The sequence below is a fragment of the Anticarsia gemmatalis genome, chromosome 17 (genome assembly GCF_050436995.1).
Source record: "Anticarsia gemmatalis isolate Benzon Research Colony breed Stoneville strain chromosome 17, ilAntGemm2 primary, whole genome shotgun sequence".
NCBI classification, from domain to species: domain Eukaryota; kingdom Metazoa; phylum Arthropoda; class Insecta; order Lepidoptera; family Erebidae; genus Anticarsia; species Anticarsia gemmatalis.
The window spans coordinates 5531771-5556905 of record NC_134761.1 but is presented as its reverse complement, the minus strand read 5'-3'; the positions used below and the strand labels follow the sequence as shown (position 1 = coordinate 5556905).

Below are 25135 nucleotides of genomic sequence, written 5' to 3'. Positions count from 1 at the left end.
TTTTTTAGCGTTTACCAGTTTAAATTAATAATATCATCCCTTTTTTTTAAAGACAACCCTTTTTTAACGTGGGGAATCTACAAACAAACACTCAAAGAACACAAAGTACGACCAGACCTGAAATAATTATTCGTGGATTGCACAAATATTTGTTACGTGTAGGAATCGAACCCACGACTTCCCGACGCACTGGTAGAGTCGTGACAACCACTGCCGTATAATACGTCCCTGGGATATTATCTATCTCCATGCCAGATTTAATTCAAATTTGTTCAAATTTGTTACCCCAAGGTTATCCTTGGGGTAACAAATTTGAACAAATTTGAACAATTTGAACAAATTTGAATTTTGTAGTTTAGCTTATGCTAAACTACAAAATCAAGAACTATAGTATAAAGAAACCATGCATATTATGTATACTGCGGTTACCCGACTCATAAAATTACTATGAGCTCTTATTAACTTTACCCACACAACGGTCACTGCTGCAGTTGAAGGAAAGTCAAGTCAAGTCATTATTATCGAGGTATTGTATAATGTATAATAACAATATAGATAAACTGAGTATAAAACTATGAATGTAGTTGTAACGAGTTAAGAAAATAAGACGGTAGGAGTTGTTTGATCTTGTAGCGGCTCAGCTAGTATGAAGTAGATAGATTTAGCCCATTTCTGTCCCATCGCAGAGAACTCACGAAATTAGGTACGGATTAGATCTTGAGTCCACTACCCTGGTTATTTGTGATCTGGGGAGATTTGCTTTGCACACCCCAAGAAATGTTTAAATATTTCTCAAACGTGTACGGATTTTTCAATACAATGTTTTCCTTCAGTAACGTGCTAAATGTAGAGCATGATACATTGTTATTTTGCGATATAATTATTTTGCGACCTTTAAAATCTCAACCGTTCTCATAAAATCGTCAATCATTCTCCTAAAAATAGGCATCAATCAAATAGAAAGTAATTATAATAGAATACCTAATTAGAATCTTAGCATCGTGAAATACCGCATCAAAATGTATTGTGGAGCTTGCGCCTCAATTATCTTCACTTAATTATCGAGAGCACTGCTTTTTACTATGGCCTGGCTGCTTGTGGGAACTCAACGGAACAATATTATCGGAAGCAACCGCACACACTCAAACTAATAATTAAATACACATACATGTAAAAAATATGTTTAAACACATGCATATCTATGTACTTGTATGTACAGTTGAGAGCAAAAAGATGATGTATGCATGATTTTTGTGATAAAACCATCGTAGTAAATTAGTAGCATACTGTAGGGTAGATAACAAGAGAACAAATTAATTCATTAAATTTGTTGTAATTGTGCAATATCGTCACTCTACAATTACTTATATAACTAGCGGACCCGACAGACGTTGTCCAGCGGACAAAATTGTGAATCTAAACCATTTTCAGATGCCCTTGAACACACACCAAAAATTTCATCAAAATCGGTCCAGTCGTTTAAGAGAAGTTCAGTGACATACACACTTACAGAAGAGTTATATATATAAGGATAGTCAGGGTAAGAATATATTTTTTTAATTTGTTTATTTTAAAGGCGATTGTAAATTCGTGTATATGCTTGTATTTGAACGAAATGAGTATAATCTCAAAGGTTCTTAACACTTTCTCTCATAACCCTGGGTTAAACAGGGTGTGTAATTATTTCACTCAGTAATTATACGTGCAAGTGACTGACCCCTCTCGTCTTACGCATGGTGTTACGAGAAAAATACTGTAGCATAATCTTCCGGCTTTTTTCAGTAGTTGCATTTGACAAACGGAAAACCGGTAATGAAAACAAAATTAGCTTAAAATTCTGTATCATAAAAATCGGTTTGAATGTTTTGACTAATTTAAGTGTCTTTTAATGCAATGTATTTTTATGATGATGTAGAGCCTGCAGCAAAATGATAAATAAAAGAGATAGTTGCAAAATGTGAACATGCTTTGCATTAATCGTCTGTCCATTAATCCCATGACATCTGTTATAACATCAAATGTGAAACTACAGATGTTTTCAGAAATACATTTACATAAACGGTTATAAAAGTTCCAAAATGTTGAGTATTATTACAAAACCATTTCCTCCCCAGACACTGTCGCTACTTTCGCAAATGCAAATGACGCTGTTTATACAGAAACATATTAAACACTTTCATTTGCATTCATATTTATGTAAGTAACACAAAAATAATGCGATACTTATGGTAAAACAACTAATTGGGAATCTTTGTTTAGACTCCATTAATATTACACCTCCATTCATACATAATCAATTTAATTTATCGCAACCATTAATGAAAATTTACAAACATTCTTACCTAACAATTGGTTCTTCAAGAAGACCGTGCGACCTCTCAAATGCAGGAACAATGGTACATTGCGATGTTTACTGATGATAATAAATCAAATTAAAATCTTTTCACATTGATAAAGTCCACTGTTTATATTTTTTGCCATAGAGCACTTGTGAGGGCATTATTATTTTTCAATTCCGAAAATAGAACGCGAATTATTTTCAACTATTATTCTTTTTTTAAAAAAGAATGCGTAGTGTTGTGATCGTGTATTCGAGTATTCGCGAGCACGTGTGTCCCCGGGGAGTGCGCTGGCGACGTGACTCGCCGGTACCGCGAGTGTCGGATAAATGGCGTGTGGATGCAGAGAGCACCTGTGCGATGCGAATGCGACTCATCTGCGGACATGTGGTATTGCACCGGACTCGCGGCGCTCGCGGTTACGTGCCGCCAAATTGTTTTACTATTTCTCTTACTTCGATTGCGCCGTTGGACATTGCTAATAGCGTATTAATGTCCTTTTGGTTATTATTAAGACATGCGTGCTCAGATTCAGTCTGCGTATTTTTTTATAGCGTTAAGATCAATTAATAAAAGCTTCAATATTTAAATCTTTTAATAATTGAATTATATAAAACGACTACAATCGTATTTTATTTCAAGTAAAAGGCCAAAAGATCTAGTTTACCGCTAGGATGGAGTACATAATAATACAATAAGGTACGTGCCAGCAAAATGTGATACTTTTACATAGTTTAGAGGAAATAATAACAACAGTACAGGGAGATGAAACCGGTCAAATGCAGGTTAAACCTGCTAGACGCGTATATCACAGATATCGTAAAACTTAATTTTACGAAGGTTGAAATAAAGCCACGAGAAGGACTTGAACAAGTGCAATAAGTTGGGTAACAGTTATTTACTTAGTAACTTTGTAGGTCTGTTACCTTGATTTAAGTAATCGTAAACTTTCTAGTGAGTAACAACATTAATGTAAGCGATTGTTATAATTTTTACTTGTACTTAAAATGTATTTTTATTGTGTCACGGAATGTTTGATTGCAATACCACTTTTTACAACATTTTTTTCACATAGTCTATTTCAATAAGGAAAATGTGCTATAATTCTTTATCTAGACTAGTTAAAATTTCGTTCAACGCACAAGAAAGTCAATTGCGAAATAAACTCTATCCAAATTCTCGGAAAGAGATCACTAGAGCCCATAAATCACCGATTTCAATGATAATGACCCGTAATTGCAAATCGAACTTGAACTGTACAGCAATAAAAAAACGTACGTCGTTAAATTAATATCGAATTAAAACTGCTATTGATGATGATTAATGCCCATCATATCAATTAAAAGCCCGGTGTTGTATGGGTGGGATTAGAACGCACTTGTCAGAAGTTCCAACTACGATTCAGTGAATTCAATGTGAGTTACTGCCTTTGTGCGGTAAACTAGCGCACGCAGAAGGCGTCAAACTTTGTAGTGCTGTACCTCGATTCTCTTCCACTATCGACTACCGACAACCGGCTAGCTATCGAAATTTTGACATTTAGAATGTACTGCCACAAAAGTTTCTACGACGCCCGTCAGAGGCGCTGAACAGATTTTCATACAAAATTTCTCGATGACAGGTCGGTTGTCGGTAGTCGATAGTAGTAGAGAATCGAGGTACTGTACTTTATTTTTATCGATTATGTTTAGATTACTAAAATATGTTTTAATGTCGAGCATTTTTTTATAGTTGTGCATTGTCTCTCACATCTAATTACAATTTTTTTATTGGCCGAAAACTTTATACGGTAAATAATTTTCATTAAATATTGTGTAAATTTACACTAGTTGATACAGAAGACTATCACATTTAACGGGTTTAAGTTGTGAAAATGTGTTGCTTATGAATATTGACATGTATAATTATAACAAAAATCAATGTTATCTCATTTGTGGGAATTTAATGTAGAGTAGAAACAGGAATACATTTTTTGAGGTTTAATAACATTTTAAAATAAAATTTGTTTTCGATATTTGAACATTACTCGATATTATAACATTAAGTTCACATCACTATTATTAAGTTGTAATCATTTTGTAATCATTAGGGGTTAACTAAAGTCTTCAATCAATGATTACAAGTTAAGTCAATTGATTTGTTAGTTTGCTGTCAAATTTGATTGATCGCTCAATAGTAGCTAATTTAACTGTTACAAAATGTTCCATTATTATTACAAACTACTAGTTTATTATAATTTTTAATCTGACATTTAGTTAAAAGGAAACAAATGGCAATTTGTCGTATCTTATTATTTCGGTCGATAAACTGTAATGCTAATGGGAAATGTAACAAAAAGATTTCTGGCAGCGGTGGGATTCGAACCCACGCCTCCGAAGAGACTGGTGCCTTAAACCAGCGCCTTAGACCGCTCGGCCACGCTACCACTTGACAAATCGTCTGAAATAGACAAATTGGTTCCCTGATTTTTTTTGTTGTATTTTCTATTTTTATTTGACCCCATTTCTCACACTATCCCGCAGTGTTGTATTAAAGTTTTTAAATAGGTAAATATCAAAAACGCATCTTAAAATATCCATTACTTACAACAACAAGCATGAATTAAACAATATTATGCTAAACTTTTATATTTTTCAACTAACTAATGTTAAAATACATAAACAGCTCTACAAAAACCAACTATTTTTTTACAAATTAACGCAAAATGTAACATTCATACAATAATACTGCCGTCGTAAATCTAAACACAGTAACTTCAAAATATGCGTTTTGAGAAAAACGCGGTTGAAGTTTAATGGTTAATTTTTGCTCTCATGAAGATACTAATTATTGTATATTATTTCATGCAACTTTTAATGTTGGTATATAGTTAAATCTTTGATTCTGTATATATATATCTAGTATATTATTATTGTATAAATAATAAAATTAGATAATGTGTTTTAAGCTAGGGTAATAATATAATATTTTTTTCTTTTTTAAGTTACAACACGGTAACTCAACGGTTACTGTGTTGTAACCAAGTTTTACCTATTACTGTGTTGTAACTTTGTAAAGATATTAACATTAGGGGAATTACGACACAGTAAGTATGTACATACTGTGTTATAACTATGTTTCTTAGAAATACGTATAAAATCAGTAATACAGTAAATGAGATACTGTGATTTATTCAAGTATTTGTTGTTTATCTTTGAACAATATTTTATACGCAATCACAGTAACTGAAGAAGCCGTGTTATAGTCAAGCAAAAAAAAAGAAATGTAAATCTATTCACGTTAAAAAAACACAGTTAGTAGTGAGATACTGTTATTTAATTTAAAATAACACAGATACTGTATTTTTTATTAAAAAAAATGTTTTTTTTTGTAAAAATACTGTGTTTTTATTTAATGTATTTCGGTAACTATCCATCGTACAAACAAACCGAAAACTTTCTCAAATAGCCCGCGGTCTCCTGATTCTAAAGAACTAAACAAACTATAAACACAGTAACTTAAGTTACTGTGTTTACATTTACGACGGCAGAATAAGTTTCGTTACATTTCTACAGAAAGTTGCAAAAAGAAAAGTGTAACTTTAGAAAATTACTATTTACCTAGGTATCGTAATTCGTATATTATTTAACACTTTGTGAAAATAATAAACTAAAAAGATAATGTAACCATGTATGTAGGTATGTATTATTAAACGTACGTATATATTTACTTAAATACCTAGTATATCTTGAAAACTATTCTATATGCTTGCAACACCAACCATGTCCGTTATTTTGAAAGTCTAGAACAATCTCCAATACCTTCTTATCCATAAGCTTTACCTTCTTAATTTGAATATTCTGTTGCACCAATCGATACTTACTCACATTATTCGATTTACGCCTTGGCGATATCGCTAGAAACATTATTTTTATGTTGTAAAAGTCGATAGAAACTGGTGTCAATAGCGTTTGAGTATAAAGTGCGGATTTCAGCTTAAGATCTTGTCAATATACTGGTTCCAGTGCCCAGTGATAGTTTTACATGTAATTTCTAAGGATTTGTTTGTCTAAGCCAGTGATTCTTAACCTGTCTTCCACGGAGCCCCAGAAGGCCGCTAGTTACGGGTGTGCAAAGAGGTATGCGACTTTACCTTGTGGATTGTAAAATATTATTGTAAAATTTTATTTATTAGACTTCTTTAGTAGCGCAGTTTTTTTGTTACTTAGGCAAGTTGTCCTTGCGATTGTGCTGGATTTTCTATGGGTTCAAAAGTTGGAAAAGTTTAAAGAACGCTGGTCTAATCCTTTAGGTAGAACGATGATAATATAGTTGGCTTAGAGAGAGCTGTGAAACAGCTGTAGATAATATTGGCTGTTCTATATTTCATATCTTATTACGAGCTGCATTTTACGACTCCTCCTTTTTAGTAAAACTATATGGTCCAAGACCCATTTAACTGCAGTTACTTTGGTCCATTATTTAAAGTGTATAAGTAAGTGTAAAGGATCATAAGATGTATTAACAAATTTTACCAACTATCTGACGTTTAGGTCGTAATAAAAGTCCGGGTTTTGGTTTAGAAGATGTGTTATGAGGATATTATTATCATCATTGTCAGTTTTGTGAATGGAGTGACCAAAATTAGAGAATTTTAATTTTTATCATTGTGCTAATCTATACTTAACAATATAATAAAGTAGGATTTGATTCATATTTGTTTGTTTGTAATGAATAGGCTCCGAAAGTATAGAACCGATTTGGAATATTCTATCACCTATTTCATTCACCTATATCATTACCAGCATGTAACGTAAATTATACTATTGTCGCAATATTACAAATCTTTGTTCCGTGGGACTTATTTATTTAATAGTCTCTTGTTATATGACGACAGGTAGATTAGATGACGAGTACGCTGTCATCAATTTGACACGAGTGAAACAAAATTGATGCGAAATCGACATATTATTATAAAGTGTGGTGGACCAAGATCCCAGAGCTGCCAGACCTACGTCATTTTAGCAAAGCTGAAATTTTGAGGATTGTTAGTATAAAGGGTCTGTTAAGAGGTATGCACATCCACTACCTTGAAAGCGGGGCCGTTTCTGAGGTAGCGCGGAGTGAAGGTGCGTAAAAAACGACCCAAACTACGTCATAGTAGCAAAGTTGGTTTTCAGATATGTTATTAGTGATATTATGTAGAATTAAAATTGACTATTGCCAGACCGTTTCCCGGGGCCATTACTTCTGCCAGACGCCTTAAATGTTGTTAAAAAATGAGGTCAACTACGTCATAGTAGCAAGCCTAAATTTTATATATGTTATTAAAGGTACAATTTTAAGACCCCCTGTATGCGGACAGACCATTCCGCAGGGCCCTTTGTCCCCTAGACGCCATTAAACTTTCCCTATGAGTGCGAGAGTAAGAGCATTATTCATACGCATAAATGAAAAACAATTGAATTAAAAAAATAAAAATTGAAAAATTATTGAATACTAGCTGACCCGCGCATCTTTGCTTGCGTCACTTAAGAGAGATAGGTCAAAATGTTACATAAACGGGTTATGTAACATTTTTCACTGGTACTCTGCTCCTATTGGTCGTAGCGTGATGATATATAGCTTATAGCTTTTCTCAATAAATAGGCTATCCAACAGTAACATATTTTTTTATTCGCACCAGTAGTTCCTGAGATTAGCGCGTTCACACAAACAAACAAACTTCTCAGCTTTATAAAATTAGTATAGATTAAAAGTACTTGGAATGTTTAGGTATCTTCCTAAACATTCCAAGTACTTTTAATCCGGGAACATTATATAACTCGCAGATAAATTTTTGAATTACATCAAATATATTTTGTTCTTTCGCTTTATCAATAGATAATTCAACTTCTCCGAATTGAACAAAAGCTTCTTGATATTCTGGCGATTTCTTCAAAATTTTAAATGGTCTGAGCTGAATTGATGTAGATGCTGCACGGCTACAACTTTTCATTAACACGTATACAGTCGGCGATGTGAATGAGAAATTCCACCGGCAAAATGTTAAAAAATTCGACGCAAGTAATTTACCTCCTTGTAAATCTGAATTGCTTCAACAATTTCGACGAGCAAATTATATTGCGGGTGTCTGGAGTAATGCTCATATAAAGCGTCCTAACATTTTAAGCCCGCAAATAAAGGGTGGGTTCTAAAAGGATAACCATTATCATTTTAAGTGGTTTGATGGTGACCAATTGCCAAGTTTCGTAAGCGAATCACTTGAAAACGAATTAGGTATTTTATTTTAACTATAAATTATTTCAATATACCTACTTGTAACTGTTTTCAACATCATTACCTACATTTTTTTTTACAGAGAATTCAAGTAACAATGAAGACGATGGTGGAGATGATTTAAATATTCAATTTGATGAGGGAAGTAAGAGCTCAGATAATGATGATGATGATGAATGACTACAATTTTTTTTTCATAATTTTTAGTGTAAACCATATCTATTTTTAAAATAATTCCCAAAATAATGTTACTTATCTTCCTAAACACTCCAAGTACTTTTAATCTATACTAATTTTATAAAGCTGAGAAGTTTGTTTGTTTGTGTGAACGCGCTAATCTCAGGAACTACTGGTGCGAATAAAAAAATATTTTACTGTTGGATAGCCTATTTATTGAGAAAAGCTATAAGCTATATATCATCACGCTACGACCAATAGGAGCAGAGTACCAGTGAAAAATGTTACATAACCCGTTTATGTAACATTTTGACCTATCTCTCTTAAGTGACGCAAGCAAAGATGCGCGGGTCAGCTAGTATTCAATAATTTTTCAATTTTTATTTTTTTAATTCAATTGTTTTTCATTTATGCGTATGAATAATGCTCTTACTCTCGCACTCATAGGGAAAGTTTAATGGCGTCTAGGGGACAAAGGGCCCTGCGGAATGGTCTGTCCGCATACAGGGGGTCTTAAAATTGTACCTTTAATAACATATATAAAATTTAGGCTTGCTACTATGACGTAGTTGACCTCATTTTTTAACAACATTTAAGGCGTCTGGCAGAAGTAATGGCCCCGGGAACCGGTCTGGCAATAGTCAATTTTAATTCTACATAATATCATTAATAACATATCTGAAAACCAACTTTGCTACTATGACGTAGTTTGGGTCGTTTTTTACGCACCTTCACTCCGCGCTACCTCAGAAACGGCCCCGCTTTCAAGGTAGTGGATGTGCATACCTCTTAACAGACCCTTTATACTAACAATCCTCAAAATTTCAGCTTTGCTAAAATGACGTAGGTCTGGCAGCTCTGGGATCTTACTCTATGGCGATACTTTACCGCTATCGATTGTAAATAAATATTGTATGAAAGACTGACCCAATTTAGCGAGTGTCGTAGGTATTTTCAAGAAGCAGGAAAACGCATGACATAATTCATTTCCAATATTTAGTAAAATTATTTACTCAAATCACAGTTTTTTCTGGTCTACAAACATTATCGACCAGTCGTCTTTTATAATCATCCATGTATCATCGTCATCTCATCTCCATCATCAGTAAGGAATAGACTATAAGGTCTAAAGCTTTTTGCTCGTACTTTAATATTTTCAAAGAGATACATTATCGTGTCAAAATATTACTATATATTCCTATCTTTAAACTTGCTTTTCAGTAGCAACTCAATCAGTGGTACCTACACCAGGAAAGAGTCAGTAGAGCTAGTAATATAATTACTATATTACTTTAAGTTCCTGTAAGCGACATACGCGTACTTTCAATAATGACAATTACCTCGTCTATTTTGACAGGTATTTCGCGAAACAGTGACAGACTGTGAAGCCCGTCAACATGTAGTAACACTCTACCTCATATTTAGTTAAATATCGTAAATACCGGGTAAAGAGAATGCCGTACTCACTGACTGACAAATATTACACCTAGTTCTCTGTTAACGTACTGTTAAACTTGTTACTGTGGTAATAATAGTTTATATTTGTATTACTGTATTTCTAAACAGAATACTTAAATAAATTATATTATAAAATCATTGGTCTATATTTGTAACAATATTGAATCTGTCACTCAGGCAGGTCTTTGAATAACTGAATTAAAGCCAAAACAGCATTTTAAAGTTAAGTCGTACTTATTATTTATTTCTTCGTACCAATATCGATTTAATATCATAGGTACTACTAACTTCTCGTCGCACTTAATATCTTAAAAGAATGTAGGATATTCGTTTTTAGCATATATTGGGATATAAATAATCTATTTTGACTTAACTGGTAGTGTTTATATATTCCTAGCAACAGACAATAAAAATAAACCAAGTTACCTAAAATCAATGCAAATAAAAGGTACCCTGTGTATCCCCAATACATTCATAAATCTATTCCGTCGTCTTATTGAATGAAATGAATAACAGACAGGTAGTAATTTTTTCTTCCCTTTACAAAAAGAATGTTGTGGCCCATGAGGGGATCGAACCCGCGACCTTCGCGTTATTAGCACGACGCTCTAACCAACTGAGCTAATGGGCCGATGACGCTTTACGTGTGAATAACACGACTGGATCTACGAAAGGGCTATACTACTAAAGATTAACATTCACTTTTGAGGTGCACATATCACACCAATCACAGTGGAAAAAAGACGTAAGATGGAATTAAAGAAACATTGCTTATGCCGTTTTTGCACTGAAGTGATAGTTGTTTAGAGAAAAACAAATATGCACTTTATTATTTATCGTCATCATTTTAACAGATTGACTGAAAACTCTTACTTTTCAGTATATTTTAAATCGCGGTATTGACTGAAAAGTAATTGGGTAGTTTATTTATAATTTACTTTACGAACTCTACATTCTGTTGTATAACCAAAGATAAAAAAAATTATTATATGTTTTATATCATTCCATTTATAAATCAAACTTTTATTTTCTAGTATACCTAATTACAAAAAAAAATATTGTGGCCCATGAGGGGATCGAACCCGCGACCTTCGCGTTATTAGCACGACGCTCTAACCAACTGAGCTAATGGGCCGATGAAGACTCTTCAGTGAAAACTACGACTGCTAACAAAACATTTATATAAAAGATATGAAATAATGTACGAGATAAGAAAGTTGCATATATATTATATTTTGATGTTTTATGTAAAAGTATGTAAAACCGTGTAAGTGACATCAAGAGGTCAATGATTGTGAATGAGATTGTCTGACTTATCGGTCTTGGGACTATACTAACACTATATCACTTTGAGTATGAAATAAAAGTTTGAATATTTTGTCAAAATGAGTAGCTGACGGTGATGTAGACTATTCCAGACAGATCGTACTCACTAACTGCTCTATCTATTAGTTAAAGTATGTTTAGTTAAAAATTTAAAACTATGGAGCCAATATCTAATATCATCATAACAATTCACTTTCTAGGATGTTACTAGTCACACAGAGACCCTGCATAAAGAAACGACTACGACAGACTAGAAACAGAAGAAAAATAGCCAAGAGCACTTCTTTAAAATCATACCAACCGAAATGAGCAGTCTCCTCCTTTTATAAATCGCTTGAAATAAGCAGATGAGCGTTGCTAACCGTATTAACAAAGCAGGTCAAACACCACTCTATATATTTAAATAATCGTGATAAACAAACAGCTAGGTGCTACTAGATAATCGTAACGATCACGTGAAACCACGGGTCACTAACAATTTAATACGAGGCCTACAATTACGGGCGTGTACTGCTTAACCTCTGATATGAGATCGTAATATCGTCTACCATCTTTCTTGTAATTATTTTTACATTACATACACAATTATTCATTAATTTTGGTGTTCTGTTACACCGTAGCGTAGTTAATTGATAGAGTTGTAAGTTAGTTACGGCTTTACTAGAGCATCATTGTTAACTACTAAATGTATACGTTTATTCAGTTCTTCTGGTCTCTAAACTCCGTGTGTTTAAAATTATGGTTGAAAAAAGACATAATTTTATTAGATCGACAGTGTTTTTGTTTGAAGTCTAAATTCAATAGTATTTTCCAGCAGTAGGAAGCTCAAATAAGCTAATAACATACCATATACATACATATGTATACGCATAATCGAGTGCTATTTTTATTTTTTACCATTCATGTAATAGTAGAGTCGTCTATTTTTACTCTACTGGATAGTTTAAACACACTATTCTATGCAATATTTCCGATAATGTTACATGTCGGTGTAAACGCAGCAACATGGTATGTGGATCGAGCTAGTTTCCCACACTTATCATGCCACAATAGAGATATAATACTCATCTTCAGCTTCTAGAGCACATTGGATTTTCATCAGAGAGGCGTTGACTACTGCGTCGTATACAGCCTGTTGTTACTTCGCCGTATCATTTTATAAATTTTTTTTTGATATAACGTTTAAATACTGCAACGTATCAATGCGCAGCAAAAAGCGAGTGATGCATAAAAATTACCCGATAAAGAAAAAAAATGGTTTAGATTGGTGAGGTGAGACTTATTATTCTGCTTAGCTTGATAATTATTGCTTAAAATGATGTATAAAAATGGCAGAATTCATTTAAAATTAATCCTATTTCTCTTCTGCATTGAAGATAAATAGTTTATTAAGTATTTCACTGCACCGTGTTTCATATTCTTAAGTTGCGTCGTAGGACGTGTCATTGATAGATAAGAGAAGATATCAAAAGAATCGAGTCTTTGTTTAGGTCAGTCGTTTAATCAATATTAAATATTATCCCGTTGTAAAACTATCAGTAGCGTATCAATATAATTTATTGACCACTTGATAACTCAGATATAAATACGTGTTTTATTAAAAAGTATACAAAATATATATGTATGAGATATTTATAAATTAATTATTCAGTATTTTAACAAATTCTTATTATAATTTCGATATTTCATAGACTTTTTATTTAACACTACATACCTATGAAATTACTTTTCAAATGAGGATAAAGTTTTTTTCATAAATAACATATTGTTATTATAATTTAGAATAATTAAGTATCTTATTATCAAATAAAATAATAATCAATTTCTCTATTTTAAACTGAAGTTAAACTAATCGTAGCCCGCTGTATATAAAGTAGAGGTTATAAAAATCACACGTTAATGTAGAACATTTGTAAGCGGCACGCATCATCGGATCTCATGAATAGACATTACAATCTGACAGACAGGACAGACAAGCTCACACCTAATACATGAAATGTACACGCAAAAACAAAATATGTCGTAAAAAATCCAACTTTCCGATACAATTGCTATTAGAAACATGAATTTATTAAAACGTATATGACTTAATTTACAAACTGTGTTAATCCTTATTTAATACCATTTTAAATTCTGTGTCAAACTAAAAGCTAGTTTTTTTATAAACCTGTCTCGGTACCTCATTCTATCAATCTATATTTATTATTTGTTCCCTGAAAATAGATCTGACGTTTTTCAGTATTGTAATAGTTCATTATAACTTTGAAACTTACGTGTTACATATTTGTAATGACGTAAAAGAATTTACGCCTGTGACCACGGCCAGAGTAACCTGCGCCGAAACGTCAAGCATTCTAAGGTAAAATGCTTTATAAAATCTACTCTAAATGGTAAAGTTCATTAATAGACCATAATAAAAAGTATATTTTCTTATACCAGTTAAAAGAATTTCTTCCGAAACGTCTAATTCTTTTACACATTGTATAGTATTCTGCGATCTATTATTAGGTCTGCGTTGAAAAACTGCCAACAAGATGAAATGATTGCGATGAGCATTGGGCGGGACCAGTTAGAAAAAATATAAATTTTTACAACCGTTATCTTGTAAGTACATTGTAATAACAAGAACAGTCAATTTGCTTTATTCTCATTTATTAAATCATTAATTAAATCACTAGCCAAGTATGCAAATTTATTGAGAACCAATTCTTAAGGGGTTTTTGTTGTTGTTTGATATAAAAAGCAAGGGAGATTATTTCCAATTCTATAGTGGCATATTGATCATTATTGATATATTAATTGTTTCACAGCCCATAAATATATTACACTTATTTGGCTATGTGTCATTTAAACAGCAATCTGACGTAATCTGCATTAAGGGAGTAAATGGGTTTTTGAAAGGGTTGGTAGCGTGCGCGGCCATATTGTTGCAGGCCTCCATGGGCTACGGTAACCCCTTACTATCAGACGATATACTTATGACGCTTATATCATACGGTCAAAGTGGCATAAAAAAATGATAAATATCAATGTATTAGAATTTCCTGAATCATATTGAAAAAAAAAGGTTTTTTACTTTAGATTTTACGTAAGTGTATGTAGCATAAGAACGATGCTCACTCACTGGTTTATGTGTATACTACGGCTCTACATTTAACTTGATAATGTGATAACTGTATTAATTTAAAACGAATGAAACCAATGTTAATTACTTTTATTCCCCGAGATGTTTATGTTTTTGAAATGAGGAAAACGCTTCATATTGGAAACCCATCGGTACAAATGTTAAGATTTTTATCGGTTTTTGGTTTTTAAGTAAACACAGTCATAAATATTTGTGCAAAATTTGTTGATTTCTTTATATCTTCATAAACATCCTGTATATTTTAATTCGAAATACAGAGTGTTATAAAAATACGTTTACCTTAAACTGCTCGAAGAACTTATTATTTAATAAGTAGATTCATTATTTCTAAAATAAGCAGTGATTTTACCATTTGTCCTATTTATGAAAATATATAAAAAAATGACTGTGGCCCATGAGGGGATCGAACCCGCGACCTTCGCGTTATTAGCACGACGCTCTAACCAACTGAGCTAATGGGCCGATGTAACTCTACATGTGAATAATACAAGTAGCTCTACAAACACTCAACAAGATTATAAAAATTTGATTCCCTAAACTTAACTTTTTATATGACTTGATTGCATTATAAGTTCTTTTCTCTTAAAGTTTGAAGAATCATCTTTTCAGCAACTCTTGGCGCAGAAATACAAAGGTGGGTGTTATTTCAGCCCAGAATTTCAATATTTCAGATGGCAAAAAGGTCCGTCCCCGTTGTTATTGATAAAAACTTTGGGTGGTTTATACACCTTTGACAATACGTTTCAGAATAAGCTATGTATTTACCACAAGAAATCATAGCCTACATTAAATTTATTTATTGCCGGCTTAATAAAAAAATTACGAATAATACATTGATATCATATTATCATATTTTCTTTTGATCTTCATTTATGTATGAAAGTGTCATCGGCCCATTAGCTCAGTTGGTTAGAGCGTCGTGCTAATAACGCGAAGGTCGCGGGTTCGATCCCCTCATGGGCCACATAAAATTTTTTGTATTTTAGTGTTATGCTTACACTTATTTAAATACTTTTTACATTGAATTAATGTAAATAATAACTATTTTGTTATGTTGCTGAACTACAGCTCCACTTTGCCCTAAATAAGGAATGGCATCATGCTGTTGTATAGAAGGGCAGTCGACATAAGTGGGATAAGTAAGTAGTTTTTTTTTTTGGTTTTCAGGTAAGTTTATGTTGAATAGCAAAATAATGATAAACTCCTAGTGAAGAAATTCTCTCGATCGTGTTGATCTACAAATCTCATCACGAGTATCTAGGCGCTTTTACAACAGTGAGTTTTAAGATAAATACCAAAAAGAACGTTGTGGCCCATGAGGGGATCGAACCCGCGACCTTCGCGTTATTAGCACGACGCTCTAACCAACTGAGCTAATGGGCCGATGACAACGGTAGCCCAAACTGCTGACAACAGGGTTCCTTAGAGATTAACTAAATCTATTACAGTGATACCAGAGATAAAATAATAAGTAGCTAGACCTTTGTCTTTAAACGCAAATAAAGTATGATTCTCTCTCAAACATTTGCGCAATCCACAAATTGTTGTTTCGCATCCGGTCGTACTTACTTTGTGTACTACAAACAGACAACAATTTTTAATTGTATAGTTCCCGCGTCACAGGAGTAATTTTTCGTGCGGGAGTTGTCTTTTGAATAAAACTAATGAGGACTTTCTATTTTGTATCCATCATATCAAGTACCTATATTGTAATGCTTTTACCTATGTGCCGGATGTAGTTGAAGTTTTGCTGATTCAAAAGTATTCAATTTTAAGTTTATTTTAGTTAGGCTAGCTTTTACTTTACCAATTCCATCAAAATATTATCTGGCAGACGAGCGTATAATACTTTAATGAAGTAATAGATATTCAAGATTTCTAACACCTTTTTAGTCTCCAAATGCCAAACACATTAGTATAATATATTCCTAATTACGAAATGCACTTTTCAAATAAACTTTCACTGGCGAAATACTAAAGTTTGTACGTACAAAGTATTATGTATCGAGATATTCGAGTTGCGATATTAAGCTTAAAACCCGTATCCATTTAGTCGCAGTTATTAAAGGCCTACATTAATTAAGTCTCGCAACACAGATCATTTTGAATTATTTGATGAAAATGCTACAGAATTGCTTCGCAAATTGGTAAACGTAAATCAATTCGGCGCGATCAAAGATATCGTTGTGACTTCGATTGATTGTGATTTAAGATGCGTAGGATTTTAAAATTCACGTACGAATTAAATAAAATCGACGCGACGAAGGTTTTTAACAGATGACGGCGATAATTTTAACGTAACGGCCGTTTGGAACGTCAAATTTGAATTTAGTAAGAACATAAAAAGAGATGTCTTTGTTTCACAAGATATATTGATAAACAATCCGATTTTTTAGAATCGATTACATATTGGTGTGTTTTAATTTATTGACGGGAGTAAATTTTTTTCTCGGATGTATTAAATTTCCTACAATCAACTTAGAAGCTCATAATAATAAATATTTCAGATTTAGACTTAAATGAATTAAAGATTTATCAAACTAATTACTACATCAGTGATTTGCAAAAGAGTCTGATTTGTTTGTTTCTTGTTTACTTTTGGGCGTTTTTGTAACAGGTAGGTGTTTAATGAAACATCAAGTATAACACAACATATTATATTTTTATTCATACAAAAATATTTTCTAAAATTACTTTGTTTACAAAGTCTGAAAATATTCCCTTATAAGTACACGCTCCGACACTATTCTCTACGTTTCTGAATACATTCATATTGTAAATTATTTTGTTATATTCATTAATTATTACACTTAACATACATTTTCAATAAATAATTGAGCCTCTTATGTGTACCATGCACCATAATAATAACTCCAATCCTTTTATTTCCCGAAAAACTAATAAAAATTTAATTGCACAACCGGCCGGCTATAAAATTTACAAAATCGTTTAACGTATATAGCTTTATTTACATTAACACTAAGAATCGAATTAAATATAAATTGAGCATAAAATGGCATATAAGGATAACAATTAATTAAAACGAAACAATAATAATTAATAAAGTGATAAATTAAAACAAGGCACGAACATCAATGGTGGGCTGTTTGCACGCACACGTTTAAATAAATAGTTCTAGAATAACATTACAAACAAGTACAGAGTAAAGTAATAACAAGTAACATTGACAATTAACGGTAACACCGCATAAGCACAATAAACACGTCTACTGTGACAAGGCTTGAGGTAAAATTCGGTGACTATCAACTTACCTAAGTACGTACACATTTACACTTTAAACTATTGAAAAACACATATTATCTATAACTAATAACATTATACAGTAATTTGTTAAACTCAGGGCTCCGTAGTTTTCTAAGTAAGTTATAGTTTATCGTCATGTATTTTGTCTGTCAGTCAGTCTCAGTCAAAACTAAAATGATTACGCCAATACTTGACGCGAATTGACTCATTGTAAATTAAGGTATCAAAATTGTTGTTAACAATATACTTAAACTTATGTCTAAAATTATGTTAGTTAATTTTGGTATTGAACATGTATAAGAAAGTTTAATTGATATGAACACGGAACCCTGTATTTTTCAGACTCGACGCACACTCTGCCAATTAAACGATTACTAACCTACTTTATAATTGCATTTGATCCCGAATTGCATCATTTACAAATCTTACCACGCGATATTGCCATATAACGAGACATAACTAATGGTATAACGAATATTCGTAATACATCTAACAAAATTTTATTTACACAAACTCTTACATATTCTATACTTCTACTCAACACTCTATTGTGTGCATGTATGGTGCATCGTCTAACTTACTAATAGACGCGGCCGAAGCTCTCCCGTCGTGGCCCGTTGTGATTGAAATAACACTTCTGTGCTCCGAGTCACTATCGCCACTCAATATTATATTGGTCTCGCCCATAAAACCTGAATCGATCTGCTCATGACACATCATTTTACTTTGAGGGTCAAAGGCGCTCAATCCTAACTCAGCAAACATTTCCTTCGAATCATCAAAGTTTCCAAAGAAGACTGAGTCGGTCTCCACGCTCTCTCCTCCAGATTCACTTCTTCCATCGCACAAAGACTCCAGGTCGTCCGTATCTGATTCCATTTGCAGAACGGGTGTTTTTGTGACCACTGACCTAATGGCTGGTATTGGAGCCGGTTCTGTCATCATATTCTTCACCGGTCTTAACTGCATCAAGTATCTTGCTCTACGTTTCGATTCATTTGAATCGGTACTCATATAGCCTGAGTCTTCAGTTCTGTAGAGCTTTCTCAGATCAGTTCTTCGCGATCTGGTTCTTGCAGACCGACGACCTGATCGTCTCGCGTTCAAGTTGTCCAGTCTTGTATATTGTTGGAACCTATCCCTCTCTTCAATCATTCTTCGCCGGTCGCCAGGAGGACTTTCGCGCATGGCACTAGAGAATTTAGGAGATAATTCTGATCCCCTTCGTTGTTTCGGTGGTATAGGAGGCTTGGGATCTTTTTGACCTTCAATGTGTCTGATTAGATCGGGAGCTTTGACAGATCTCATGAACGCTGATAGGTCTTGACCGTATGCAATACTTTGACGTCTCTTGTAAAACTTCATCTCTTCTTCTTGTGCTTTGGCCTTAGCTTCATATATCTGTCTAAGATTACCAATTTTTCTTGTCATAACTCCAATAGGCGATTTTCTGCACGATTCACTTTCTGAAGACGTCGATTTGTACTTGAAACTGCCGGCTGACTTAAGGAGTATTTTCTCAACACGTTTTTTAGTTTCACGTCTATCGAGAGTATCTGGATCAAAATCAAAGTCATCTTTTTGGAATGTGCGCCGGGTTTCAACCGGCGATCCGCGTACTTGAATAGTCAACGGGCCTGGCTTTTCAAATTCGTCAAGGTTGTCGTATAAAGGTTCCTCGATATAATTGTTTACGAATACTTCACCTACATTAATGTTTTTATCTACGGGTTGTTGAGAATCTTCGACAGCCTTCTTCACATCAAGCCAGCTGCTTGTTAACCTGTCTTTTGTTCCTAGCAAGTTTTGACTGTGATCGAATACTCTCTGTGATAATTCTGGACCACAAGCTACTGAAAATCGTCGTCGCTTCATCATACTGCGTTCCAAGCTATCAAAGTCCATAAAGTTATCACCTTGACCGTGTCCTCCCTTTTTTCTAGACAAGGTGAGCAAGTTATCATCACTGAAGTAGTGAGAGTCTGCCGCTAGAACTGGTATAACAATTTTAGGCGCAATGGGGGAAATCGTCTCCATCTTGACTTCCTCCAATTCTATTGGCTCTGCGCGTCGACAAGTTTTTATTTCACGAATGACAGCTTCCATCTTTACTTTGACTTCAGGTGGTATGGGAGCTTCGTCTTCTTCAGCTTTCGGTGGTTCTGGGGGACTTACGGGAGGAGGAGGTGGCGGAGGCAGCTTCTTTCTAATTCGTCGCGATGTGTGACTCGCTGGCGGACTCTTCTTCTCCAAAGTAGTCACAATCGGCTTAGATATCTTTTCAGCTTCGCTCATCTCTGTAGTAACATTATCTAACTTAATTATTTCAATTTGTTTCAGATTAAGCGGTTTACTTATGGTCTTTTTCTCCTCTGGCTTCGTTTCTTTTGAAATGTTTTCTTTAGCATTCTTCTCACGAACAATTTCTTTAGTAATAATTTCAGTTATTTTAGGTTTGGTTTCAGCAATCTTAGTTTTAATTTCTGTTAACTTTGCTTTAACGTCTGTGATTTTAGGTTTTGGCGCTGGCATACTTGGTTCCGGAACAGTATCTGGACCTCTATTTCTGATCTCTGCCATTAGAGCCTTAGTATCTATAGCAGTATGTTTCATTTCTGAGTTCTTCAGTTTAATTTCCGCTCCGTTCGATTTTTTGCAAACACTTCTTATCAATTCTGCGGATTTCGGTCGCGGAATTTCTTCTCTCTTCTTCAACTCTATATTCCTTGGTGTTCCGCTTACTTTGGCAACAGATTTTCCAGGCTTCGCGTTAGGTGATGGAACTTCATCTAACCACTTCCTAACTATTCTCTGTTTGTAGTCCTCGCTCACGCAAGACTTACAAGAGTTAGACCTGGTGAGAGCTACTGCTTTGTGTGGTCGGTTAGCGTCACATCCTGGACATCCTCCACAATGTGCAGCCTTTCTTGTATTTTCTTGTTTGAGACTGATGGCGCTAAATCTGCGTCCACGTCGAGCACAGGGAATGTCCCAGCCGAGATCTATAGCATGATATAAATCTTCTTCAGGTATATCTGATAGTATCGGCAGAAATCTCTTGGAAGTCATTTTTTCTTTAGCAATGGACATAACTTCTCGGATTTTGATTAAAAATTCTATGGCCGCCGGCGGTGGATTCTGAAATAAAAACCAGTCATAAGATTTTGTTAAACGATGGTGTTACTAAGTTGTAACAATAAAATGGTTGTTATTAATCTTACCTTCAGATGTTCGGCCTCAAAGAATACAGGATTGAAGTACAATTTCTTCCTGTAGGCACTTTCTCCATTTGAAGACGGCAGTTGACGGCTTCCACTGAAGTTATTTTCCATGGTACAATCTACTATAGACAGCTCTGAATGTGGCGCGCGCTCTAAAGCATCGGGTGACATCGATCGTCTATGGAAACGATCGCTCATTGGTTCAGGGGCACTAGCATTCCTTATGGATGGGCGTAATGTCTTTTTACGCCGAGAATGTACCATTGCTGATATAACATTTGCGTTAAGTTTCTGAAACTAAGACAATTATTGAGCATCACTGTTATCAAGAACCAATTTGTTTAAACATAATTTGAAACATAACCAACCTTATGCGTAGAAGTGTGTGACGTGTGTGTGTTATGTGAATTATGAGATTGCATGTCAAGATTATCTTCAGTATGTTCGCTCACATCAGGCATACCCGAATCATGGAAAAAGTCTCCACCCATACCACCGTTTAGTTTTAGTAGAGGATTAGTTTTCAACATCTGAAACATAAAGAGAAATTAATAGACATCTATGAAGCTTTTGACTATTTCACAATGCCATTATTCTTACCACATTACTCATATCGATTCGTGATTCGAGCGACCCATTATCAGTGGACATTGTACTAGAATGATTTTGTTCAGGGTCTTTTTGCTTTCGTTTCTGTCTTTGTTTATAATGAACATAGAAGATGATCCCAGCGGCGTATACGAAGATCAGTAAGAGCACGCATACTCCGATCGCAAGAGATTCCAGAACGCTGAGTCCTTGGTTTTGTGTCGCCTCAGTAGTCACAATTTCCCCAGCGTGGAAGGGTATTGAACGCACATCTGTGAATGAGTCACATATTGGTATTCAGTTTCGAATTAGACAATTAGTTACATCAATTTATCACACGTTGTTCATGGTATTTGTGACTCACCTAACAGAGCGTTTTGAGCAGCTCCAGCGACGCGGAAGGCTGCGCAAGAAGCAGCTAGGCGTGTTGTAGAAGTAGCAGAGCAGAGGACGTGCACGGCCACTAGGCGACCCTCGAGTCGCGCGTGTAGTGCAGCCGACCCACGCCACTGCCAAACAAATTGTCACAATTTTCACATCATTTCAGATTTTTGTTACAAAATTTTATAATTCGGTCTAAAGCTGTAACAAATTGCGTTAAGCTTTCCGCCTTTATTTTCTTCAACCGCAATTTTAAGCAGATTAAATCAACAGTTATCAGGTGCAATACGTTGCAGCATTTGTCACTAAGCAGACACGAGTTTTGGTCACAAATCACTTGATAAATGTAAAGCTAAAGGGCATAAAATGTACGAATCGGCCAAAAACGTTTGTGTACATTTGTTAACATAATGTCGAGTCTACTCGGGTGATACCTGCAAAAAACGAAACGTAAATGCGAATCCATCTTATAACTTTATCACTGTGAACAGATCTAAATGCGAAGTATTTGGACGTATTATACAAATTGCTCCTTTGACGCCTGTGCGTTTATCTGGTGCAGCATCAGGTACGAGTTGCATTTCAACACGCGCCCGTCGGTCGCAGACACCCGCTCGATTGATGAATCCTACAACTGAGCCGTTCCGTCGAGACCGCCCAAAAATAAGTAAAATTGTGAGCACAAGATAATATCTTTATGATGATATATCCCGTTGGCGAGCGGTGCATATAGAAAATGAAAAACATTTATTTGATGGTGGTTTACCTTCATCATCTCAGAGTTGTCGTTAAAGTGATAATATTCTTTATTTTTTATATTGTTATTGAAAAATTTACAGTGGTACTTTGATTGGTAGAAGTGTTAGCAGGATATTATGGTTACTGTTCTTACATTTATTTAGGTTTTTATTTTAACATTTCGATATCGACGTCGTTGTAATAAAGATCAGACGAAGAAACTGGATTGCTTCAGTGTACAAGTTAATTCCAGAACATTTAACAGTCTCAACATTAAAATTATGGTTTTCAATAACTGGGTTGGCTCGTGCCGTTTTATGCGTGGCCAATGTTTTATGTACTCGTAAATTTTCAATGACATTTTATTATAAAATTGAAGCAAATATCTTGATAACACTTAATTTGCATAAATTTTTAATATTATTGGCACTGTACCGGTATAAAAATTACATTTCTTCGGAAGTGTCTGTTGTATGGACGTCTAGGTTATTATTTACAGTGCGGGAGGTAATACTAAGAAAGAAGCAATATTTATCTGTCAATTCTGAGTAGCTGGACAGTTCGTCAACATAGAGATAGTAATCTCTGCCATAGAACGAGGCGACATGTCCGGGCATCGCCGTTTATCGTTCTGGCCAGGTAGTTGCAGTTCTCTTTTTTGTGTGTAAAACATTAAGTTAGAAAAGTCTCAAAAATTTATTGGACCACACAGAATTAGTTCGATATCTTATGCTTTTTATTTGTATTTCTTCGCTATGATTTCCGTAATGTAGCTTAATAAAAAGATTAATAATTATCACAGATACCTAATCAATAGTCATTTAAAAAATCATTAGAAGGTTTTTTTAAATCCTGAATATTTGCATTGACTTACGGAACTTGAATATTAAATTTCAAATCTAGTTTTAGTAACGTCCACAATAATCCTGAGTTCCGTCCTTGTATCAAAAGGACCGGTCCTGGGTCCGCTTGACGATAAACATTTTATGTGGCCGGCGCGTGTGCATAACCGCGTTATGGATTTACCAGTTGCCCCCAGATTTAATCCGACAATCTCTGAATGCAAGATGTGACATGCTTTTATTCAAATTTTGTTTGTGCATCTAATTTATTAAACAAACCCGTTATTGTTGTCCTGTTTAATATAAAGCTTTCGTTGGCTTTTCGAGTAGGTATGGTATTATCAATTATTCATCAATATTTACTTTTCGACATAAACTAAATTATCTTTAGTATTAAATACAGTTATTTGTCTGTGCATAAAACGAATAACTGCATCTTTAATAAAAAGACAAATTTAAAAAATGATTTGCAGTCTTGCAATCTTAGACAACAATCGCTTAGACTACATAGCACTATTTAAGTGTATGACCTCTTAATACATTAATCGGTTTAGATATATACCCGTATAGCATCTTAACATGTAACTCAAATCTGCAAAATTACATAAATTACAGAATTTCTCAATATTTAATACTACGCTCGTGGGTAGCTTCGATTTGAATTTACTCCTTAGTTTACTTTATAATACAAGTAGAATATCTTGCAACACGATCTTTTATTCCGTGTCCACAGTACTGCTCCATATAATATTGTTCAAGTTTGAGATAAAAATCTCAACACCGCATTGCATAAGCTTTTATAATTTTGTTCAATTTAATTAGTAGTCGTTCAGGGAAGTTCCTTTAATTTCGTCTTATAAATTTACCAATAAATATGTGAAAATAATTACCTTATTTTGATAAGTTTCATTAATAACTGGTATTGAATTTGTTCTTGTAAATGGTCTACTTGGGTGGTATATCGGACCCCTCCTGATGTTCAAACATTGATGCTCTTAATTGCTACTCGTGCTGATTGCTTACAAAATTCCCGTATTTTTTTGTTGTTTGTACACTATGTATGAAGTCGTATGGTAACATACGCTAAATTTGAAATAATTATAATGAATAGGTACATTTTGGTTTTTAAAGTGTATCTTTGTTATGTTTTGCAACCTGTAAGAATATTTTTATGAAGCTTCCTTTCCTAAGACATATTTCAGGCTGATCGTATTTTGAGGGTTACATAAATTGGGCCCAATATTACTTTGTAATTTGTAGATTTCACGTCATTGGTTATAACGCTCAACTAGTTATTAAATGATTTAAGGATCAGTTTTTTAACATATTATGATACCCATAAAACCATTATGATTTCCACTCCACGTATGTAGGTATTTATTGTACATCAATATGGCT

General features: G+C 34.1%; 2 protein-coding genes and 6 non-coding genes across 10 annotated transcripts in view; 1 reads left to right on the top strand and 7 right to left on the bottom strand.

Annotated features, from left to right (window-relative positions):
* sha (shavenoid) overlaps positions 1-2706 on the bottom strand; it is a 56312-nt gene extending 53606 nt beyond the window's left edge. For both annotated transcript variants that reach the window (XM_076125025.1, XM_076125026.1), the window contains exon 1: positions 2343-2706. The gene's annotated coding sequence lies outside the window, so the exon portion shown is untranslated. The remainder of the gene's footprint in view (positions 1-2342) is intronic.
* Positions 2707-4682: 1976 nt separating this feature from the next.
* Positions 4683-4764, bottom strand: TRNAL-AAG (transfer RNA leucine (anticodon AAG)). Its single transcript has one exon. It is a non-coding gene; the product is annotated as a tRNA-Leu (tRNA).
* Positions 4765-10789: 6025 nt separating this feature from the next.
* On the bottom strand, positions 10790-10863 carry TRNAI-AAU (transfer RNA isoleucine (anticodon AAU)). Its single transcript has one exon. It is a non-coding gene; the product is annotated as a tRNA-Ile (tRNA).
* A 430-nt stretch (positions 10864-11293) lies between these two features.
* Positions 11294-11367, bottom strand: TRNAI-AAU (transfer RNA isoleucine (anticodon AAU)). The gene has a single exon. It is a non-coding gene; the product is annotated as a tRNA-Ile (tRNA).
* A 3724-nt stretch (positions 11368-15091) lies between these two features.
* TRNAI-AAU (transfer RNA isoleucine (anticodon AAU)) lies at positions 15092-15165 on the bottom strand. Its single transcript has one exon. It is a non-coding gene; the product is annotated as a tRNA-Ile (tRNA).
* Positions 15166-15593: 428 nt separating this feature from the next.
* TRNAI-AAU (transfer RNA isoleucine (anticodon AAU)) lies at positions 15594-15667 on the top strand. The gene has a single exon. It is a non-coding gene; the product is annotated as a tRNA-Ile (tRNA).
* A 345-nt stretch (positions 15668-16012) lies between these two features.
* TRNAI-AAU (transfer RNA isoleucine (anticodon AAU)) lies at positions 16013-16086 on the bottom strand. Its single transcript has one exon. It is a non-coding gene; the product is annotated as a tRNA-Ile (tRNA).
* Positions 16087-17344: 1258 nt separating this feature from the next.
* Positions 17345-25135, bottom strand: part of LOC142979815 (uncharacterized) — a 76824-nt gene continuing 69033 nt past the window's right edge. For both annotated transcript variants that reach the window (XM_076125002.1, XM_076125003.1), the window contains exons 6-10: positions 22141-22285; positions 21789-22048; positions 21557-21718; positions 21189-21485; positions 17345-21105 (exon numbers count right to left, since the gene is read on the bottom strand). In XM_076125002.1, coding sequence (XP_075981117.1) covers positions 18505-21105; positions 21189-21485; positions 21557-21718; positions 21789-22048; positions 22141-22285 — 3465 coding nt within the window. In that variant the 3' untranslated portion in view covers positions 17345-18504. The remainder of the gene's footprint in view (positions 21106-21188; positions 21486-21556; positions 21719-21788; positions 22049-22140; positions 22286-25135) is intronic.